Genomic DNA, 24,384 nt, shown 5'->3' with positions numbered 1-24,384 from the left:
GTAGCAGCAAAATGCTAAAGCTCCAAATTGAGTGACGTTAGGAACAATAAAGCAGCTGAACCAACACAACATAAATGAAATTAGGCCTGAAGGATTGATTCATTTCCTCCCAAATCTACTTGAGACAGGCTTATGTGGTTTTCTTACGCTGTGACACTTTCCTATAAACACGGATTGAAGCCCAAGCTAACCGTAACAGCAGCAGCCGCCTTGAAGCCTGAACTTTGATTACAGTTTGTCATACAGTGTCAGAAACCATAAATAAGTGTATTTGAGCTTCTGTTACAGCTCTTCATGATTTGAGGCAAGTTAATCCAGTTCTTGTAGCTACTCTATGGAATTTCAGCAGGACAGCCTTTCAGCCTTGTAGCTCCCGTCCAAACTCACACTGCACAAAATGGTTTACTTAGGCAATAGAAGACAAGATACCATCCCGGCTGTGATCTGGTGGCTGTAGATCATCTCAGCCGTGATATTATTGGTGATAACTCCCTCCTCGAGTGTCTCTACTGCTTTAATACAGCAGTTAAATAAATACAGTAAGAAATGAATAAACTGGCCGTGAACGCGGCGTTTAATGTGTTTTAATGTTCAGTTCCTTCCTCCTAATTAGAGCTCCTTAACGAGCAGCTCGCTGCTACGTCAGAGTAACGAGCTCCGCCCACTCGCTGCTCAGCCGGCAGGTTGTTCTCCAGCTCCACACAGACCAACTGACCATTTGGGAATTTAGTGTTGTCTCATCTTCAGAGTCGGACCAAACCGGCTGTCGGTCAGATGTGTCCTTTCTTTAGTAAGGAAAGTGGTTCTGTATAGATCCATGATCACTCAAAGAACTCTTTGCATGATTAAGAGATTCTAAGCATAGTGAAAGGGTTCTTCAGATTGATGGAGAACGTGTTAGAGATGGATCTACATAGAACCTTTTGAAATGCTTTCTATGTAGCACCAAAAAGGGTTCTTCTGTTGTTACGAGCTTGACATCATAATAATAGTAGAAACCTTTTTGGTGCTGTATAGAACCATACACAACACAACACATTCTCCATCAAACTGAAGAACCCTTTCACGAAGCTAAGAACCCTTTGATCATGCAAAGGGTTCTTTGAGTGTTTGTGGTTCTACATAGAACCATTTTCTTTACTAAAGAACCCTTGAAGAACCAATGAGAGCTATAACACAGAATTGCAAGATAGTGGATTAGCCATATTTAACCACAGCTAGCTTAAGTAGATATGTTAGCAAAAAGGTTGTAGCAGAGCTGGTTTGGCCGAGGAGTCTGGCCGAGGAGTCTGGCCGCTTCCTATTCCCCCTATTATATCAAAAACAGGCCCGCTGAACAGCAGAGGGAGCCCACGAGTGAGTCCTCAATGAATGGGAGTGAATGGAGCTCAACGGTTAAAAATGAAGTTAAAATAGTTTCTAATCGCCTGCCCAGAACTTTCCTTTGATTTTAGAGAGTAGAAGGATGGATTTCACTATAAAAACAAAGAAATCTCACCTGTATGTTTCCTTTTTACTACAGCAAATGGGTTCTGGGCAGCAGGAGGCGGGACTTTACTGCTAGAGCGTGATGATTGATGGGCGAGCGGAGCAGCTCATTGGCTGTTCGGCTCACTGACGTCATGGCCCTACATAAGGCGCCGTTTTAAACTCCTATAGCTCGAGTTTAAAAGCTCTTAAGAATATAACAGCGGTGTTAAAATGTTTTACGCTGTTCAGAAATGATTCCTTTCTTTTACATTAAAAATATTTAAGCATTTATAAACTGATGTTGCTCAAATGCTCCACGTCAACCCATTCATTTTGGACTCGCTCGGGAGCGCCCCCTAGTGTCTGAGAAAACCCAGAAGGCACTGCAGAGCAGTAATTCTCATCTCCACAAGCTCTCTGGTTTTAGCTTAACCAGGTTAGGTTCTGCATGTTTTTGAGGGTTTTGTTTCCTCAGTGCCACAAACCTTTAGCTCTTTATAGGGTCCCAATGTCTCCAGTAAAGAAATATCTAAACAAATGTTTTAGCAAATAGATGAATATTGAGAAATGTAGATTTTTTCCCCCCAACAAATGAGTTGCTATGTGTTTAGCTTACACTCTCAGAAATAAAGGTACGACACTGTCACTGGGGCAGTGCCCTCATTGTCACTGTGGTGGGACCCTCAGGGGTGCATCTCAGTACCTTTAGTCAGGGAACATAACTGAACCATAATCCACTGAAATGATCTGCTCTAAGCTGGACTGCCTCCACACGCCCCGCCTCTTTTTATTAAATGGTTCTGTTTTAGAAAATGAGTTTATAAGAAGATATAAATGTCCACTTTTCCACTGCGGAAAACTTATTTAAGGTACACAATTGGACCCTAAAACCTCTGTTGTACCTTTGAGGGAACGTTTCCATTGTTTGTACTTTGATGAACGAAGCCGGTACCTGCATGGTACCTTTAACAGTGTATGACTGTGCATATGACTGTGTCTGTTTAGCTTAGCCAGGTTACTGTGCGACGGCTCTAATGTGTGCTGGATGTGTTAGATGCCAGAGCTGCTTGTGTGGTCACCTCGTTTGAGACTGCATGCACAAATGCGCTCGCTCTTTCCAGCAGCCATTGCTGGGCTTCCAGCACACAAATAAAAATATTTTCCTCTGGCCTTTTTCCATTCATGTCTTTTCAAGCATGGCCAACATGCTGGCCTCACCTGTTCACTTTACTTACTCATTTATCCCTCATGTTCTGCTGCCCGCGCTCAGATTTGTGTGTAAGTCTTTATTTCCACAGTCGCTGCTAAGTTAGGCCTTAGTAATATGATGCTATGCCATTGTGATACATTCCTCTAGCGTATCATCGCTGTCCAAAGAAAAACAAGTATCTCCAAAATATGAACTTTACAGGAGAGGGAAAAACACACTCTTACCTTTCAGTGTAAGTCAACGTAAAGAGATTTGGTTCTAAGTGATTTCAGAGCGTTTCTATTGATCCATTCATCATGAAACGGTTACACAATGTAAAGGACAGCTGGTTTTTTTAAATGATGTAGAAAACTCAAAACCAACAAAAATGGAGATGCATGGTTTTCATTGCACAGCGGTGATGTGCTTCTCTGAGTAGATCAGGGTTATAGTACATTTATACATTTGTACTAATGATGCACAGAAATTTAATTCAGGATAAAAGTTTACATAAAACAAACTTACTAAGATTATTACTGTATTTAGGCTACAATACGTTCCACAAAATTCAATGTCCTCGAATGACTGACAGGTCCTAATCATCACAGGTCCTAATCATCACAGGTCCTAATCATCACAGGTCCTAATCATTATGCCAGTTTTTGAATGAATTTTGGTTAATTTTTTTCTTTTTTTTACTCATTCATTAAAGTTACCACTCCTTTGACTTTCTGTTGCAAATAACAAATTGGTTTATTAAAATCACAATAAAGTCATTTTCACTAGTTTTCCACATTATTTTCTCCAGTTCCCCTGTTATGTTTTCTGGATTACATTTTACATTTACAAGATTTAAAAAAAAAACTCAAGCTGGCCTTTACAGTTTACATATTTCATAATCAGTGGACTTTTTTTTCTTCTTTAACAGTGTAAACTTACAATTTGGGAGACAAAATGAGTTACGTTAGTGATCAAATGTACTTTTGCCTGGGAAAAAACTCAAAGGAAGTAACCAGCAGTTTCATTTCCACAGCAAAGTCATTCTCAGGGTGATATTCAGGTTATTTTCTTCCTAACATTTTGCTGCAGTTCTGATAGAGGGCGCTGTTGCTGACTGTGCCTGCCTGACTGTCTATATAATCAGAGGCACGCAGTGTCTTCATTTCATACAGCGTGTCTAAATTCACATGCTTGGTGCTAACAGTCTGTTCTTTATGGAGGCCTATATTTACCTCAGACTATACAGAGTTTGTTTGAGTGTCACGTTTTCTCTTTTAAGGGAACAACAAAGGCGCCTCAATCATAAACTCAGTGGCCACTTTATCAGAAACCCCTCTCTTGCAGCTCCACCTTGCTGGCGTACAGTAAGTGTCTGTGTATCTGTTGATGCACAGTTTGTATTTGCCATCCTCTAGCCCTTCAATTAGGTCAGTTTCTGGCCTCAGAGCGGCTCTTGGCTGGATATTTTGGGTTGGTGGTCCACTCTCAACCTCTGGAAACCTCAGACCTCAGAGTGGGCGCTTCTAGGCCCTGTGGGCTAAAAGTATTTTGGCAAGCAAAACAATTTGGAATTGTTTATTAGAGTAAAACCTGATGATCTAATCCAGTCGAGGTGGCTTTATGCTGGTCTGGTGTTGGTTTAGCTGGTCACCCAGCATGATCATGATGGTCGACCAACATACCAGCATCCAAAACAAAGCATTGCTGTTTTTCTTTGTGACCAGTCATGCTGATTTATTTATTAATTTATTTTGAACTTGCTCAGAGTTTTAGTCAATCATTACAGTCAAAGGCTATGTTCACATAACCAGGCTGAAGTGGCACAGATCAGATTTTTTGTCCTAATGTGACTCAGATCAGATTTTCAGGGCTGTGTAGACACAAATCTGATCTTTCCAAATCCGACCTGAACCACTTTCATACGTGGTCCTAGATTGTGGCTGGTATAGTGTAGTGGGTAATACCTCTATCTTCTACTCTTCAGACTGGGTTTTCTCTGTACAGACTAACACCATTATTTTAGACGTGATTCATTCATTTGAATGACTCTGAAAAACTTCACTGTTGATCAAATTCTTCTCTTTGTCTCCTTAGATTGACACAATGTTTTAGAAGCCTTCTCAACTGCTTTGTCACTTTGGGGTCACCATGGCATCAGAGAGGACGTCTGACCCCCTGGTGGAGGGTGGATCCCTGCCACTAGACATCGACAACGTCCACATCCTTCTTCAAGGTCAGTTTATGAAGATGACTGGTCATCAGTGCATTACCTGTAAGATATACGTTCATTCAGAATGTCCACTGCGGATGAGGATCCAGTGTTTGTCTCCCCATCCCACCCCCTGAATATTTCCAGGGTTGTGCTACACCAATTTCTATTGCTACACCACACCCACCTCTGTGGCTATAATCCGCCTATTTCCAAGATACATTGCACCTGATTTCAATGGCCACATTACACTACATTGATTACAATACATGCGGTTCCATTGTTATGCTACATACATTTCTATAGTTAGTCTGCACTTTTACTCTACACCTACACCGTTACTACACTCACTGTCCACTCAGACCAGCGCAACACACACTAACACACCATCACCACATCAGTGTTACTGCAGTGCTGAGAATGATCCACCACCCAAATAGTACCTGCTCTGTGAGGGTCCATGGGGGTCCTGACCACTGAAGAACAGGGTAACAGAGTATCAGAGAAACAGATGGACTACAGTCTGTAACTGTAGAACTACAGAGTGCAGCTGTACAGTAAGAGGAGCTGATAAAGTGGACAGTGAGTGTAGAAACGAGGATACGTTATGCTGCATTCCTTGGTTATGATATACGCAGTTCCATGGTAAGGCTACTCCTGTTTGCATGGTTACATTTCACTGAATCTTGTTTCCGTTGTTACACTACACCTGGTTTTATGGCTACATTACACTCGTTTCCGTTGTTACACTACATCCATTTCCATATTTACACTACACTCATTTCTATTACTAGGAAAATAATGAAATGAGCTACCTAGCTAGCTAACATCTATTGATTCATCCATTGACTCATTTACTGATTCATCCATTGATTCATTTATTGATCATCCATTGATTCATTTACTGATCATCCATTGATTCATTTATTGATTCCTCCATTGATTCATTTATTGATTGATTCAGCACCCTGCTGACTGAGTTTGGTGTTTACGTCTTGTGCACAGTAGCTGTGGTTGGAGTCTGTTTAGCATCAGATTTGGCGTGTCATGCCAAATTGTGGTAGTCATATTTAAATATGCACTTCTGTAGCATTCGGTTCATCGTAAATGACAGCAGTATTAATGAATTCTTCGTCTCGTGTTGCTTGTTTCTGTAACTGTATTCACTTGATGGGAAACTGCAATCAGGCTAATCGCTGGAATGATGAGTCATCAGTCAGACACACACGCTCATATCTCAGGCTGTCAGACTGTGTGTTTGGGGGACTTTGTGTAGGTTTTGTGTAGTTGTGGTACGTCAGGCTGCTCCTTGTCTGAATGTGTGCACCAGACAGCTTCAATAAGGGCTGCAGTACTTTATCAGTGTGAGCATAAAAACCTTTAACAGTCTTCATTACTTTCCTTTCTTGTGTAATGGAGCTCACACACACACACACACCATCACAGAGACACACACACTCACACACATTCAACACACACACACACACACATACACTCGCACACACACACACACACACAGACACATACACTCACACACATTCAACACACACACACACACACACATACACTCACACACACACACACACACACACACACACACACAAATACACTCACACAGACACACACACACACATTCAACACACACACACACACACACACTCGCACATACACACACACACCATCACAGAGACACACACACTAACACACATTCAACACACACACACACACATACACTCGCACACACACACACACACACACACACACACACAGACATATATAAACACACACACACACACACAGACACACACAAATACACTCACACAGACACACACACACACACATTCAACACACACACACACACACTCGCACACACGCACACACACACACACACCTACTCACACACCCGCACACACACACACACACACTTGCACGCACACACACTCACACACACACACACACACACACACACACACATTCTCTTCAAAAATGTGGCATTGCAGCTTCATATTTTGAATCGTTCTTTAACACGCAGACGTAAACGATTCTCCAGTTTCTCTCAGCCTTGAGGCGGTTCAGTATCGGAGCGTTTAATCAAGCTAAGGCAGGTCTGCTATCAACACCGCCTGCTCTGTTTGTCTCTCTCCTCGGTTTAAATAAACAAATTACACAACTAAATTTCACGACCAGTTTGTTGATTCATTCTCACACTCAGTTTTCACTGCTGTGCAAAAATTCACTTCTGCGTTCTATGTTGATTAAAGAACAGAACCTGAGAACACAAAGATGAGACGGTTCTGCGCTTTAAGAACTCGTCATGAATCTGGTGTGGACTGTTTCTTAGAACCTTTCTCAAGAACTTGAACAAATGTATGAACACACTCGTGAATGAGGCCCAGTGTTCTTTAGGGAATCAAAAGTGATTCTTCTATGGCATCTCTTCAAAGAACCTTTGTGCCTATCCTCCCTTTTTCCTATAAATCCTTCGGTAACTGTGACTAATTTTTCATTATCTTCTATAAATAATTCTGCTATGAATTCAGTCACTAATATTTATTACTCAGTATCTACTGTACATTAGTTAGTAAGTTACTACTGCAAATTAGTATCTATTGCAATATCTAGAACTTTGTAAGGCACGGGAAACAAGTCCCTTATGCGTGGTTCACGACTTAGTACGGTGTGAGAATGAGATCCTAATGTGTGGCTATGACTTAGTAAGTTGTGGGAATGAGATCCTAGAGCATGGCCATGACTTAGTAAGGCATGTGAATGAGATCCTAATGTGTGGCCATGACTTAGTAAGGCGTACTAATGTGTGGCCGCAACTTAGTAAGGTGTGGGAACAAGATCCTATTGTGTGGCCATGACTTAGTAAGGTGTGGGAATGAGATCCTAATGCATGGCCCTGACTTAGTAATGAGTGGTAACGAGATCCTAATGTGTGACCATAATTTAGTAAGGTGTGGGAATGAGATCCTAATGTGTGGCCACGACTTAGTAAGATGTGGGAATGAGATCCTAATGTGTGGCCGCAACTTAGAGAGGCGTGAGAATGAGATCTTAAAGCATGTCTTGGACTTAGCAAGGTGTAGTAAGTCAATTCCATGCCTTATTAAGTGGTGGCCATGACTTAATTATGTCATTCCTATGCCTTACTAAGTCATGACCATGCATTAGGATCTCATTGCCGTGCATCATCTTTATTTATATGGGATGTCCTCAGCAGTGCTCCGTAGTCTGAGTACTTTTGGGCTTTTGGATGTACTTTACCTCTAAGAGTATCTCTAAGTTTTCTCAAAATGAAAATGACCATATTGAGGTGACCAATAGTTGAGCATTCCTGAATCAAAGTGTCCTCTAAAGCTGTGCTCGTTCTCTCTGAATCTACTGGGTTCAGTAGATTCTCTGACTCTCTGAATCTACTGGGTTCAGTAGATTCTCTGACTCTCTGAATCTACTGGGTTGTATCAGCTTGTTGCTTTGCTTTATTGCTCAGATTATGGGCTTGGAGTACAGGTGAAGGCTTGCTCTAACCAGAGCGGCCAAAACGCCGGGGTTTGTGTGTAATCATCTGCGTCCTCCGTGAGAGGAGGAGAAAAAGAATATTTACAAGCTTTCACATATAATAACCCATCAAACAGCTGATTATTCCTCACCGACACTTACTTCATTCTAAATGGTAGTGTTTTAGGTCTTACCCAGTGGTGGACAGTAACTGAGTAACTGAGTAAATGTAATTAGTTTCTGTACTTTAGTATTTTTGGTGTATCTGTACTGAAGTTTCTCCATTCTGGACTTTTTCCTTTCACTCCACTACATTTCAGAGTCTAATATCCGACTTTTTCCTCCTACATTTTGAGAAATCTGTCGTTCCTTTTGGTTTCTGAGTGTATAAAAACGTAACATGTCAAAACAAAAGAAGCGCAAAGCCAGAGCACCAATCAGGGCCCAGCGGTCACTTTGTTTAGAGCTGGTTTTGACCTGTTGGTCAGACCGACCCAGTGCAGTACGCGGTTCAACGTCAGCGCAGCAGCGTAAAACTTTGGGAGAGTCTGTTCAACATAAATGATGAACTAACCTAACTTTGTGTAAATAGAGCACAATATAGAAATATGTCCACATATGCAGTCGAGACTGACGCGGCTTTTTTCTGAATTTCTACAAACACCATTTCATTTTATAGTAAATGAGTTTGGGCTGGTTTATGTTTATGAACAGACGCCTACAGATCAACATAGTAAAGGAGCTCATCTGTGATCCTGAGTTTAAAGCCAGTTTTTATTCAACTTAAACTTGGAACTAAGTTGTAAATAAATCTGAAACTGAAACTTTGCTTGTGTGTAAAAAGTGATTTCAGAGCCACTCGGTTCTCCCTGATGGAAACTGTTTACCTTCAGTGTTTTGTGCTTCTGATCATTTTAATAGACGTCAGCGTCACTAATTAATGACGTTCTATTAAAAGACTGGTTTACCAAGAGAGACGCTGGAGGACTTTCACCTGAAATGAGTTCATGAAGCCAGTCTGGTTATAAAAATAATAACAGGACATCAGAGCCAGAATTACTCTTTTAGTACTTTTACTTTATACTTAAGTACATTTGAAGGTAAATACTTTAGTACTTTTACTCAAGTGGAGGTCTAAAGGGAGGAACTTCTACTTTTACTGGAGGAATATTTTACCTTGGGTGTCTCTACTTTAACTCGAGTACATGGTTTGTGAACTTCGTCCACCTCTGGTCTTACCCACCGTAAAATCACCTTCATCTAAAACGAAATGTATTTTTCAGTCACCACACTCTTTAAAATGAAGATGTCAGAAAGGGTTCTCTGCAAATCAGAACACCATTTGCTTCCATAAAAACCTTGCAATGGCTGGTTCTTTGGAGAGCCATTTTTATAAATGAGGTGTGAGAATGTGAAGACCCTTTTAAAGAACCTCCGCATAATGTAAAAGATCTATATAGAACCTTTATTGGGGTGAAACCTTTACAGTAAATGAAGAGTCTTTAAACTTTTAAGTTTCTTCACACTCACAGATCTCTTATTCAAGCATGGATCTTTAGGCCATCGCTAAAGAACCCTTTGTGAAATACTTCAGTATCTACTATAAATGGTTCCGTAACTATTATAAGTAATTCAGTATCTACTAAAATGATTCAGTGACTACTACAAATTACTCAGTAACTATTATAAATGATATAGTGACGAATATAGATTACTCACTAAATACTATAAATGATTCAATAGCTACTGTAAATGATATAGTGACGAATATAGATTACTCAGCAAATACTATAAATTATTCAGTAACTATTAACTCATTAACTACCGTGAATTACTTGGTATCTGTGAATTACTTTATGTCTACTGTAAATTATTCAGTAACTTCTGTGAATTATTTAGCAACTGCTCTGAAACTAATGTGTAAGTTTTGTAGATGAGGACTAATGCACAGGTTCCTGCAGTTGAAGGGACTAAGGATATTGTTCGTGACTGGACTGTAAAGAGCTCCCACCCTGAGTAGGTGAACTAAATGACATGTAAATGCTTTTTACAGGGTTAAAATTAATGCTAATGTTAATGCTAAATCCAGTAAACTGCTCACATATTGAATGTTTGAACACAAAGCCCTGAGGGCCAGGTAGATCTGCACAACTAATATTGCACCTGTACGGACTTGCTAGCGTATGTGTGTGTGTGTGTGTGTGTGTGTGTGTGTGTGTGTGTGTGTGTGCTACCTTGAACAGGTAAAAGGTGGGGTTGTTTCTATGCGCTCAACTGAAACTTGCATTACTTGCACTTTTTTGAACCGTCTGCTAATGTTGATCTTGGATGTTTGCTGAGCAATCATCTTCATAACTGCAGTTTTTTGGATTTATGTGAAGATTTTTTGGGAGGTTTTATTGCACTGTAACCTGAAAGGGTTTACAAGATGAGGAAGGCTGCTAACATATTTCTGCACATTCGTATTTTACACCTTATCCTGGACTCGGCACGTTAAACTGGATACCGGTGCAGTAATCAGTCAGAGGACAAATGGGTGAGTCTGCAGATTTCATCAAAAACAGCCGAATATTATACGCTGCCTGTCACAAGATTGGGGAAATATAGCTTTTCAATCCGGTTTTGACACGTTTTAATAAACCAGCTGGTTTTCTTTGTCAGTTTTCAGTAACATAATAATCTTATCAGCCCAAACTTCTTTTCAGCCCCTGCATTTGCGTCTTATAACCGATATAAACCTGCCTCCAGACTCGGTGGTAATCATGCATGTCCACATTGTGAGCGTGTGCACACATACACATCACTATGGAAACGTGTTGCTGATTTGCTTCGTCAGAGTAACTATTAAATGACTGGGTTATGGATTATATTCATATTCATAGGTTTTCTTGGTTAAAAGGAAGTTTTTAACACAAACTTAATCAAAATGTGTAAACTCTCAGTTCAGTTAGATCATCTTATTTGCATGTCAAATAAATACAATAACAACAGAGGAAAATTGAAGTGGATATAAACAGCAAATAAAAGTATTTAGTCAATTTTCCGCATCAGCTTTAAAGAGTTAAACAGAAAGCTGTTCATTAACGCCAAAGGCCAGATATTTTATCCTCTTGTTTTGATGTCAGCACTCATCAGCACTCATGTATTTAAACCAGCTTTGGGCCAAAAGAGCTTCTGTATGCTATTTTAACCATTGTGTGGTGTTGGGGCCTGTGAGACCCATGCTCTGCCTGAAAGACTCAAAAGGCAAGAATAAAGGACAACTTTTTATAACCTCACTGGAATTTTCACAAGTTGAAATATAAAAATTCAGTAGAAATGAAAGAGTCTTTGGCGTAGGCCGGTCCTCGGTCTAGGTCTTAGAGCGCCGAGACCCTCGCTGATCCTGCCGGATGGAGACGGCATTGGTGGAGCCTAACCCCGGACAACCAGACAGGCACCCAACTGGTGGTGGTGGTGGGGAGGAAGGTGGGGAATGTCAATAGGTAGGCACATGTGGTGTTGGGCTGGGTGGAGGAGGTGTTGTGTCCTTCACTTTGTTCTGCTCCTACATGGCCTGCTGTTAGTGTGTTTGTATATGTGTGTGTCTGTGAGGGCAGACAACATGTACAGGCTGCTGACTGGCTACAGCTGCTAAAGGAGAACCGTACGCTGGACACTTGTGATATTTTAAACATCTGGTATTTTTACATAAATTGTTATGGCTGTATTCATATCAACACCACACAAGGGTTAAATGCTATTTTCTTCTTACTTGACTTAAAATGAACTAAACATTTAAGTAAAAACAGTAAGGCAGCGTGTCCCCAAACTTTTGACTTTTGGCAGTGTAAGTTAAGTGCTACCTGGTTTGCTTTATTGCTCAAAATCTCTCCTTAAAGAGGCCAAAAAGAAGCCACGCTGCATGATGGGGTTTGAACGGCAGACTAGAGGACTTCCAGTGCAGAGGGCCTTAACCAGAGGTGAGGCAGACGTTCAGCACTGATGTCGAATGGCACTTACTGTAACATGTCATGGACCAGAGGTAAAAACCGGGGATTCTACACTCTCAGAAATAGAGGTAGTGGACAGTCACTAGTGTTGGACCCTCAAGGGTTCATCTCAGTACCTTTAGTCAGGGAACATAACTGAACCATAATCCACTTGTCACGATTGGCTCCTCCCAGTCCTGTCCATGTGTTTGTGTTGTTTTGGTTTTGTAGTCCAGCCCCCTTGTTTAGTGACTCCGCCCCTGATTGTTTCCACCTGTGTTCCCGCCTGTCCCTCATTTACCCTGTGATTATTTAAGCCCTGTGTTTGCCACCAGTTGTCGCTGCTCTTTGTTGTTTGTAATGTTTGGATGCTTGATTTTGTGCTTGTTTGATTCTGGTTTGTGTGTCATGTCTGAGATGTTTAGATCTCTCTGTGTTGGTCATCTGATTTTGGACCACAATAAAAGTCACTTACCTGCGTCCGCCTCCTCGCTCCCAACCGTTAAACCACTGAAATGATCATTTCTAAGCTGACTCCACACACCCCGCCTCGCCTCCAGGCTCTTATTTTACTGCTCTGTTTTAAAACATTCAGTTATGAAAAGGTACATATACAAATTTTTCACCTGGAGAAACTATTTTAAGGTTCACAACTGGACCTTAAAACCATTGCTGTACCTTTGAGGGAACAGAATCTTTATATCCAACAGTGTGAATAGGCTGAGATTGCATGCTACAGGCTGGCAAGGTAATTCCCTACAAACAAATCCAAACACACTTCTAAATCTTATCAGTGTTGTAAGCCAAGTTATTATTTTTTTGCTCATTACACAATAAATATGAATCCTTATCCAATTTTATTTTTATTAATTGATTATATTAATGAATTACATTGACCCACTTCAGTCCAGCTGTCCACGCCCCAGCTACCGCCACTTGCCTTGGGCTAGCTGCCCACCCTACATTGACGTTTCTCATGGTTTCCTAGCTATTACTACTACTAATACTACTGCTATTAATCTTAGTAGTATAACTCTGTAGGTAGTCTGACCAGAGGAGGATGGGTCCCCCCTTGTGAGCCTTGGTTCCTCCCAAGGTTCCTTCCTCAGCTCTGAGGGAGGTTCTCCTTGCCACCGTCGCCCCTGGCTTGCTCACCTGGGGGTTTTATATCAAATAAATAAATTTGATTTGATTAATATGATTATAGGTGCACTTTGTAGTTTTACAGTTACAGACTGTAGTCCATCAGTTTCTCTGATACTTTGTTAGCCCCTTTTTACGAGCGGATCAGACACAGCAGTGCTGCTGGATGTTTTAAACACCTCAGTGTCACTGCTGGACTGAGAATAGTCCACCAACCAAAAATATCCGGCTAACAGCGTCCTGTGGGCAGAATCCTGTCACCACTGATGCAGGACCAGAGGATGACCAACTCTTGGCTTACAAATTTACCTTATTATATTTTATTAGTGTTAATTTTTATTATTTATTTATTTATTTTTATTGTTTTTCTACCTAATCTTTTCACTAAAATTAGTTGTGACTAATTCCCACCCACTAGCTGGGCCTCCCTCTATCACACGATGCTACCAAGCTGGCTAGAATGTGCTTTCTAGGATGCTCGTGAAGCTCCACTGCACCTTTTCAAATGGCAGCTTATGCAGTTGAACAGCTAGCAAGTGAACCATGTTGCTGAGTAATGGAGATGGAAGGATCACCTTACCCACCCTAAGAGAGTGAGACCAATATCTTCCTACGTTCCTTCTTGATTGTGTTCTTGAGAAAGGCCTTAAGAAAAAGTCTACATCAGATTCATGACACAGAATCCACCTTAAACCACCTTTGTGCCCTTAAATGTGTGCAGAATGAGGAACAATCTAGACGTTTAGCTGCAAATCCATGATTACTTGGACTCACCAGACCACCAAATGCTGGTTGTCTCCACTGATGATGTTCTGCTCTGCACCTCAGTTCCTTCTTGTTTTAGACACTTTTTGCCTCATTACATACCAAGGCTTAGTTTCAGTCACTACAGTCAGTGTGTTTACATTCCCTTAACAACCCGATCAGAATAGCATTTCTGCAGTTATCCGATTATTTAAAAGGTCATGTAAACAGCACCTGACTAAGAAATCAGACAAATAGCCGGATTTTAGCTCAGCAGTCAGATTTCTCAGTGCTTGTGAACTCTTACTCTGATTTCTTTCACATTTCTCAGTCTGTGCATGTGCAAATAGGCCGAGGTACCAGAAATAAGTGAGCAGCGTTGCTGCGACTTGCAGCAAAACACTATAGGAGCGACGCCCTAAACCAAATACATGCTTGACAAAATTAAGTAATTATATGTTCTTCATCTTCTAAATGGTGCATGCTCATAGTTTCAGGTAAAGTGGCACAATGTTTTATAAAAAGCTGTGGCCTGAAGCTGAGTGAGTTTATTGGCTGGTGGCAAAGCAGAAATCTGATTACTGTCTGACTCATGTAGACCTGGAGTTTACCATTATCTGATTACTCAAGTACATGTAAACACGCTGATCAGATTACTGACAAAACCTGATTTTCTGTGGATTTATTAAGTGCGTGTAAAAGTGTGTGACTTCAGTGGTTGAACTATTCTTAGGTAGAAGTATGTAATTAAAAATTGGGCCTACTGCTAAGCCCTGACCAACGAAGGGGTTAAACTGGCTCTCTAGATGGTCCATAATTTTGCTCAGAGGACCAGTTTGAAGACCACTGTTCTAAAGTCATGCAGGCAATAACATTTCTTTCATTTTCATGTTGCAATATAACAGCAGTCGACTCCAGATGCAAATACCACATCGCGTTTAGAATCAACTCTAGACGTTTCGTTAGCTCTGCTGTACGAACTAATGATGCAGCGATGCACAGCTGGCTGAGAACAACTGACCAGCCAGTTGTCCAATTACATGTGGCCCTGCAATTGCATATAAAATGCATCATGATTTGTTGATGCTTCACCCACAATGTAGAAATGAATATACTTTAAATCAATGCTATGAATTTGCATTTTAGCCAATTTTGGTTTTGAATTTAACGTTCTTAAATACACAGCAAAACGTATTGTCCAATTACTTATGGACATCACTGCAGTATTAGACCTATTACATCAAATTCCTTTGCATTTATACCAGTGGAAATGTGCTGTGATGGTGCTGGCCAGCATAATGCCTGCTTGATACGTTTTCGTTTAGCTCGCTCACGTGGTGCAGCGGTAGCACTGTGGACCGTCAACCGTAACAGCAGTGGTTCAAACCTCAGTCTGGGCACTTTTTCAGTTTTGGGGCAGTTGTGGGCTGGAGGTTAGGGAGCTGGCCTTGTGACCAGAAGGTTGCCGGTTCGATCCCCATCACCGACAGTCCATGACTGAGGTGTCCTTGAGCAAGACACCTAACCCCCAATTGCTCCCTGGGCGCCGTGGATAGGGCTGCCCACCACTCCGGGCAAGTGTGCTCACTGCCCCCTAGTGTGTGTGTATTCACTAGTGTGTATGTGGTGTTTCACTTCACGGATGGGTTAAATGCGGCGGTGGAATTGTGGGATTAAAAAAGTATCACTTAACTTAACTTACTGCACCATTTCTACTTACTGAAATATTCACTTCCTCGAGGTTCTGTCTTCATTTGCAATGAACGGGCATAGAATAATCCCAGTGAACATCACAGTCTGTCTAGCTCTACAGAGGCAGCAGTGTCCTGTATTTTTTGTGCCTTCTTTCTGTCCATGTTCTCATGACTGAGCCATTTGGACATGAGCCTGCTGGCTAACATGAGCTAGCAGACCCCGAGCCAAGGCTTTTAAAAGCCTTGATGCTTCTGTCCATTGCGTAGGTCAACAGAGTCTTAAAAGGTGAGGAGGATAGCTCATGACACCCTCCTTGACTCGAAGATCCAGTGCCAAGAAAGTGCTGGTGACATTATTTTTTTTTACATCCACTGCAAAGCATTTAGCATGCTAATAGCATGTCGCTACGAGGTCATTCCTATCTTACTAGGATCCTTAATTTGCCCTTGTCAACTCACCCTCACCAGATCCTCTCGGGGAAGCCCTGATGCCATCTTAAGTGCCGTTTCAGTATGGTATTAACTCAAGAGAGCACTTAGAGCAACGAGGCATCGACTCAGTCCTGGCTTCAGAGTGTTTCAGCAGCTATTTAACGCAATGTACATTTCATTCATACTTGTGATGTTTGATTTGCTGCGTTCAGTATAGAGTAACCTAGTCTGGCTGTTATACTGTGCTTATGTCGTTTTTACTTTCCTTTGCCAGTTTGCCAGTTAGCATGCAACAACCATTGACACACACACACACACACACACACACACACACACACACACACACACACACCTAGTGTTGTCTGTGGTTTTCTGTTTGAGGCAATACGTCTGTTTGTCGGCCATGTTGGAGAGGTCAAGATCTGCTTGTGAACAAATTCACTTGCATTTAGAGGCGATGAGTCTCAGGATTAAATCGGCCACAGCTTTCTTATTACTCCACTGATTTTCACCACATTTGTTTTGATATAATCCCCAGACAGAGATTAACCTAGGCTGCTTGGACTGCTCTCTGTAGCTTTTATTTCTTTAATAACTGATTGAGCTATTCAGCCGACTGGACTGATAGAGTCCATCAATTAGTGAATCACTTCTAATCTTAACACACATAAAAATAAAATAACCCCCCAAACCACAATAAGAAGGAGTTGGCTTCCTATTAGCCAGATTCTTGTTCGAATTTTCCCGTTCCACCAGAAAGTGACTGCACCATTTAAGGTGGAACGGGAACTGCACTACGCGCCATTTAAGGTGGAACGGAAAATGCGCCATGCACCATTTAAGGTGGAACGAGAACATTCAAACAAGAAGCTGGCAAATAAGAAGCGAATTCATCTTAGAAGTTGGTTGCATTCTCATTTTCATGAAAGCTTTAAGTGCTCTTAAAAAAGATGGTTCTTCAGTTTGATAGTGGATGGTTCTACAACACAAAAAGGGTTCTTCTAAAGTAACAATGTCAGGCTTTTCACAACAGAAGAACCCTTTTTGATGCTGTATAGAACCCTTTTGAAAAATGTTCTATATATTGAACCATTCACAACACATTCTCCATCAATCTGAAGAATGCTTTGAATCTTGCAAATGATTCTTTTATGGTTCTATATAGAATCATTTTCTTTATTAAAGAACTCTTGAAGACCCATCTTTTCAAAGAGTGTACTGTTTACCTGGTTTTGATGATCTACCACGTCTTGCACGGCTGTCAGTAGTGCCAAGTGGATTGCCCAACACACACACACACACACACACACACACACACACACACACACACACACACACACACACATTCATATATCGCAGAACCTTGTATTTCCATTTTTGTATACATATATGTGTATAAGTATTCAGTGCCAGGGTTGAAGAACTGATTTCGAAATGTTGAGGCTTCTTCCGCTGCCAGAAGAGGGTCTGGTCTGCTGCTAAACCACTCGCACTATCACGTCATGGCTCAGCCTGTCATGAGTGGCACCTCCTTGAGGTCCCCTGATAACGTCCACATAGTCTTATTCATAGTCAGGGTGATCATGTATAGCAGCGGGAGAGTGATAGGGTGCTTTTAAAGTCCTCTCAGTTTGGCAGAGTCAGAGAGGTGGCAGGCCATCATTAGGGTTGGGAGTGGGGCTTTCTCAGAGAAGAGCGCAGAGCGAGGGTTTGTACTGGTTTTGTTAGAAGAAGACTGATCGTGAAGAACCAGTTGGACTTGAGGTTGGAAACAATGGAACTTTCTGAAGGAGGTTTCTAGGATCTGGTTTGTGAGAAGGCTGGAAACAGGCAGGTGGATCATGGCTGAGGTTGTAAAGGAAGAGGGTTTTGGTGATGAAAGTAAGACGGAGACGCTGCACATGGCTGAGGACCTGAATGATTTTGCGGAAATTTATGATGGTAATATTGACGTCTGATTTATGTGTTTATGTGAATGAATGAGTAAATGCACTTTGACAGAAATGGATGAAGACATTTTGAGGAAACAGCAAGAACTTATGTAGTTAGTTATTAACTAGATTTGAATTGCATGCCATGCACACCAGGATAGTTACATTTACTCAAGAAATCTTTCATTCATTATTAGCTGGCAGTTTGCATGAAGATAATGCATATTTTATATTCAACTATTGGTCAACAGACTCTGATGGTCCATTTAAATAAAAAATATATAATTTTTGATTTTGTAAGAATAACACTCATTAATTACAAAATTATATATATATATATATATATATATATATATTTTTTTTTTTGATATCAGTCAGAATTATTATTACTGTATTATGTTTTATGGCTTTTAACACCTGCAAATAATATTATGACTTCATATCCTTCATGTCATTGCTCTCCAAACAAAATTTAAATTTTTGTAATTTTACATTTTTTTACATCATTAATCAATGTTAGCTGCCTCTTACATTATTACAAAAAATCATTATGAACAGACTAACAGAAATGGTCTAAAATGACTTGAAATAAAACCCTTGTATGCTAATTTACATTGATTTATATTGGTGGTTGGTTTAGTGTAACACCTCTGCCTTTTATGCTGTAGACTGGGGTTCGATTCCCCACCTTGGTAAGCACCCTGCACTGTACCAAGAGGCCTTAGGCAAGACTCCTAACACTACCTTTGCCTACCTGTGTAAAATGATCACAGTAAGTTATTCTGCGTAAGAGCGTCTGCCAAATGCCAGAAATATAAGCTAAACATTTTTCTTCCTCTTGAAAAGTAGCCATTGTGGAAAGTGATGAAGTGCAGAATGACTAGCGATATGTACACTTTCTCAATCGGTACCATTCAGTTTAAAATAGACAATTCAGTGGAGTTTATTCCCATCCAAGTCCATCCCGAATGCCAGTGTAGGGAATTCCAATTTACATTATTTTTGTTTTCTTTGCTGCTCTTTGAATTAAAGCTTGTATTTTCTTTCCCACAGTGGAACAGGAACAGATTCAGAAGAGGACCTTCACTAACTGGGTGAATGCCCAGCTGTCAAAGGTGAGGTCAAATTTTAAATGTGCAGTAAGCTAAACTTAATTGGTTAATGCTCTCTATGTAGTGGATAGGGGTTTGACTCGCTGCCCAGGCAGCCATACCAGACTATACCAATAAGAGTCCTTGGGCAAGACTCCGAATGCTACATGTCGCCAATGTTATTAACAGTGTCTAAGTAGTTGCTACAGAATGTTAATTATGAATGTAAAGCTCATTGCATGTTTCTTGGCTATATTTATTCTCTGTCTGGATGGAAATAGACCTTAGGTCCTCGTATTAAAGTAAAAGTGTTCTTTATTGAGTAGTACAACAGTCATGCAGCATTGAGTATAAAGGTTTGTGCACTGCTCTCTAAGTAAAGGGCATTCCTGCATGCTGGCCACTGGGGAGTGGGGGAGGGGAGGGAGTAAATATAACCTACCAAAAGACAGCAAGGCCAGAGATAGACAGCAACAGGAGTTAGACACACACACACACACACACACACATACACCCCCCCCCCCCCCCCCACACACACACACACACATACACACAAACTGAGTTTTTCCATTGATCCAAGTAGAGAAATACTGCATTATTTATGCTTCCATTCAAAGCTTTGGAATCACTGCTGTCAATAATACAAAACTAAGTTGATTATAGTAAAATTCATTGATTTATCCTAATATGATGCAACAAGACTAGCAAAAGTCAAATATCTTCCTTTCACTCCACTACATTTCAGAGTCTAATATCCGACTTTTTCCTCCTACATTTTGAGAAATCTGTGGTTCCTTTTGGTTTCTGTGTGTATAAAAACGTAACATGTCAAAACGAAAGAAGCGCAAAGCCAGAGCACCAATCAGGGCCCAGCGGTCACTTTGTTTAGAGCTGGTTTTGACCTGTTGGTCATACCGACCCAGTGCAGCACGCGGTTCAACGTCAGCGCAGCAGCGTAAAACTTTGGGAGAGTCTGTTCAACATAAATGATGAACTAACCTAACTTTGTGTAAATAGAGCTCAATATAGAAATATGTCCACATATGCAGTCGAGACTGACGCGGCTTTTTTCTGAATTTCTACAAACACCATTTCATTTTATAGTAAATGAGTTTGGGCTGGTTTATGTTTATGAACAGACGCCTACAGATCAACATAGTAAAGGAGCTCATCTGTGATCCTGAGTTTAAAGCCAGTTTTTATTCAACTTAAACTTGGAACTAAGTTGTAAATAAATCTGAAACTGAAACTTTGCTTGTGTGTAAAAAGTGATTTCAGAGCCACTCGGTTCTCCCTGATGGAAACTGTTTACCTTCAGTGTTTTGTGCTTCTGATCATTTTAATAGACGTCAGCGTCACTAATTAATGACGTTCTATTAAAAGACTGGTTTACCAAGAGAGACGCTGGAGGACTTTCACCTGAAATGAGTTCATGAAGCCAGTCTGGTTATAAAAATGATAACAGGACCAGATCAGACCCAGAATTACTCTTTTAGTACTTTTACTTTATACTTAAGTACATTTGAAGGGAAATACTTTAGTACTTTTACTCAAGTGGAGGTCTAAAGGGAGGTAATATTTTACCTTGGGTGTCTCTACTTTAACTCAGCTACATGATTTGTGTACCACTGGTCATCAGTGTGCCGCACTACACTAATAAGTATCAGATGATCTAATATATATTCACTTTTGCGTTGTTATTGTTTATAATTAGGCAAGCTGTTAAAGGCTGTTAAACTGGAGCTATTAATTATTATTATTCGCTACTTGGCGACATACATGCTTCCATTTCTTGTTAGCCTTAATTGCTAAGCATGTCTCGGCTGACTGATGACATGTTATTTGGAGTGAGGAGAAAATTCTCTGGCACTTTAATTTTGTTTAATTTAACTGAATGTGTTTCGGCCTGTTTTAGCGGAGGCCTCCGGTGACCGTGCTGGACCTGTTCAACGATTTCAGAGATGGAACTAGACTGCTGGACCTGCTGGAGGTCATGTGTGGACAGAGGATGGTGAGCTTGTTCCCTGCATCTAAAACAACTTTCACTCAATAAGAACTGAAACGGTGGAGTGTGCTGAGCTATGATGTTCAGTCATGCACTGACCTTTGAGATAAGCCAATAGAAATGGACCGTGCGTTCTAAAGAGCAGGCATGTCTTGTACTAGTATGAACTGGACGGTTTCATGGAAAAGGCTACAGTGTAGCAGAAGATGATTGTATGATTGAGTTCTACATGTAAACACCTGTGTAGCAGCATGAATGTGTAAAATTTGGGTTGCTAAGGCTTTTGCTAGATGCTGAAAGTTTCATATCTGATTATTTCTTAATATCTTAAACTTGTTATTATTGACACATTCACTTCAATGAATTCGAAGTTTAACACTATACACTCACCAGCCACTTTATTAGGTACAGTTGCTTACTAACACAAATAGCTAATCAGCCAATCACACGGCTGGAACTCAATGCATTTAGGCATGTAGAGGTGGTCAAGACGACTTGCTGAAGTGCAGACCGAGCATCAGAGCGGGGAAGAAAGGGGATTTAAGGGACTTTGAACGTGGCGTGGTTGTTGGAGCCAGACGGGCTGGTCTGAGTATTTCAGAAACTGCTGATCTACTGGGATTTTCACACACAACCATCTCTAGGGTTTACAGAGAACGGTCCGAAAAAGAGGAAATGTCCAGTGAGCGGTCAGTTGTAATGACGAAAATGCCTTGTTGATGTGAGAGGTCAGAGGAGAACGGGCAGACTGGTTCCAGATGATAGAAAGGCAACAGGAACTCAAATAACCAACCAGAATCTCTGAGGAACGTTTCCAACACCTTGTTGAAAGTCTGCCACGAAGCATTAAAGCAGTTCTGAAGGCAAAAGGGGGTCCAAACTTTTGCTAGCAAGGTGTACCTAATAAAGTGGCCAGTGAGTGTATTTTATGTCCATTTTACCATCTGGGCTGTTACTATGTCTCAGTATGTGCTGATGGACAATTGTAGAATAAAATATATAATATAAACAGAAATGCAGGCTTTCTTTGCTCTGCTTTAAGCTTCAGTTCAGCTATAGATGCTTTTCTCGCATCTCTGGCAGGAACCTTTTCCTTAAGAATGAGAACAGCTTTCTTGTAAAAGTCAGATTTTTGTTCTCAAGCTTTTTGCTTGAATCTTTCCATTCCACCTTAAATGGTGCCTGAGGCATCTGAATGTAACTGCTGCACCATTTAAAGTGGAACGGAAAAATTCAAATAAGAAGCTGGTGAGCGAGAAGCGACTTCAGCTTTGTGACTTTTTAGTGTTGGACAGTTTCTCATTGCAGATTGAACAGATCAGGAACCCAGCTGGTGTGATTATAAATGCAAAGAAGCCCACTTGTCTCCAAATTATTGATGTTCATCTTAAATCTTTCTCTTTGCCTTTTTCGTTAGCTACTAACTAGACTAGATTACTGCCTGTGTTGCTATGGCGACCAGCAGTTTGCACACCAAACTTCAGGGTGAAAGGGTGAATCAGCAGTTCTACATTAACTCCAGCGTTTAGGACCATTTACTGTTAAACTGTGTTGAACGATCTGCAGAGCTTTATTTTACTGTAAAGGAGGATTTTATTTATACCTACAAATCTAATTCTGCTGTGGAGCCACAACAGGGCAGTAATAGAGCCGCATGCAGCTCCAGAGTTGCCGACCCCTTGGTTTAACCTCATTACACTGCAGGCACTTACTGCAAATTGTTGTGTATCCAGACAGTTGCTTCTCTTAGGAGTCCCAAAAGATGTCTTGTAATCTGCACTGGGGGTTTTCTATGCTTGTCCAGGTATTTACTGTTTGTTTTGGGTCTGTTTCAGAGTCGGGAGAAAGGCAAAGGGATGTTCCAGCACAGAGCACACATAGAGAAAGGCCTGGCCTTCCTCAAGAGGAAATCTGTAAGACATGCCTGTAACATTCACTTTCTGCTGAATGAGTAATGATTAATAGTCCAGGCCTGGACAGCAGCATTAGAATAGTAATGTAAGATATTTCTTGCACTAGTCTCAGTCTTTGTCCTCCTACAGATCAAGCTGGTCAACATCAATGTTTCTGACATCATGGATGGCAAACCCTCCATCATCCTGGGACTGATATGGACCATCATCATGCACTTCCATGTGAGTCCACTGTCCATCATCATCAATCTACTGTACAATCAACGGCCTTCTCAACCTCACCTAGAATAACAGCAGTGGTGGACGAAGTACACAAATCATGTAGTTGAGTTAAAGTAGAGACCCCCAAGGTAAAATATTCCTCCAGTAAAAGTAGAAGTTCCTCCCTTTAGACCTCAACTTGAGTAAAAGTACTAAAGTATTTCCCTTCAAATGTACTTAAGTATAAAGTAAAAGTACTAAAAGAGTAATTCTGGCTCTGATGTCCTGTTATCATTTTTATAACCAGACTGGCTTCATGAACTCATTTCAGGTGAAAGTCCTCCAGCGTCTCTCTTTGTAAACCAGTCTTTTAATAGAACGTCATTAATTAGTGACGCTGACGTCTATTAAAATGATCAGAAGCACAAAACACTGAAGGTAAACAGTTTCCATCAGGGAGAACCGAGTGGCTCTGAAATCACTTTTTACACACAAGCAAAGTTTCAGTTTCAGATTTATTTACAACTTAGTTCCAAGTTTAAGTTGAATAAAAACTGGCTTTAAACTCAGGATCACAAATAATTTTTCCTTTACTGTATTGCAGCTGTAGGCCTCTGTTCATAAACATAAACTAACTGAAACTAATTTAGTATAGAATGAAAGTGTTTGTATATGAAAAAAAGACACATGACAGTCACGACTGCACATGTGATATGTGGACATATTTCTATATTGTGGTCTATTTACACAAAGTTAGGTTAGTTCCATCACTTAGGTGACGTACCTGCTCCCAAAGTTTTATGCTGCTGCGCTGACGTTGAACCGCGTGCTGCACTGGGTCGGTATGACCAACAGGTCAAAACCAGCTCTAAACAAAGTGACCGCTG

General features: G+C 40.8%; 1 protein-coding gene across 9 annotated transcripts in view; it reads left to right on the top strand.

Annotated features, from left to right (window-relative positions):
• syne2b (spectrin repeat containing, nuclear envelope 2b) overlaps window positions 1-24,384 on the top strand; it is a 218,823-nt gene that overhangs the window by 2,019 nt on the left and 192,420 nt on the right. For 7 of the 9 annotated variants that reach the window (XM_037538458.1, XM_037538456.1, XM_037538459.1 and 4 more), the window contains exons 2-6: window positions 4,754-4,892; window positions 19,341-19,402; window positions 21,294-21,389; window positions 23,219-23,296; window positions 23,426-23,518. In XM_037538458.1, the coding sequence (XP_037394355.1) occupies window positions 4,808-4,892; window positions 19,341-19,402; window positions 21,294-21,389; window positions 23,219-23,296; window positions 23,426-23,518 (414 nt within the window). In that variant the 5' untranslated portion in view covers window positions 4,754-4,807. Of the gene's footprint in view, window positions 1-4,753; window positions 4,893-10,860; window positions 10,909-12,253; window positions 12,335-18,231; window positions 18,298-19,340; window positions 19,403-21,293; window positions 21,390-23,218; window positions 23,297-23,425; window positions 23,519-24,384 lie in introns of those variants that run through there. The other 2 variants (XM_037538452.1, XM_037538455.1) reach the window with 2 other exon arrangements.

The sequence above is a fragment of the Pygocentrus nattereri genome, chromosome 5, assembly GCF_015220715.1.
Source record: "Pygocentrus nattereri isolate fPygNat1 chromosome 5, fPygNat1.pri, whole genome shotgun sequence".
NCBI classification, from domain to species: Eukaryota; Metazoa; Chordata; class Actinopteri; order Characiformes; family Serrasalmidae; genus Pygocentrus; species Pygocentrus nattereri.
Note: the sequence above shows the minus strand (reverse complement) of the source record. Positions and strands in the feature narration are given on the sequence as shown.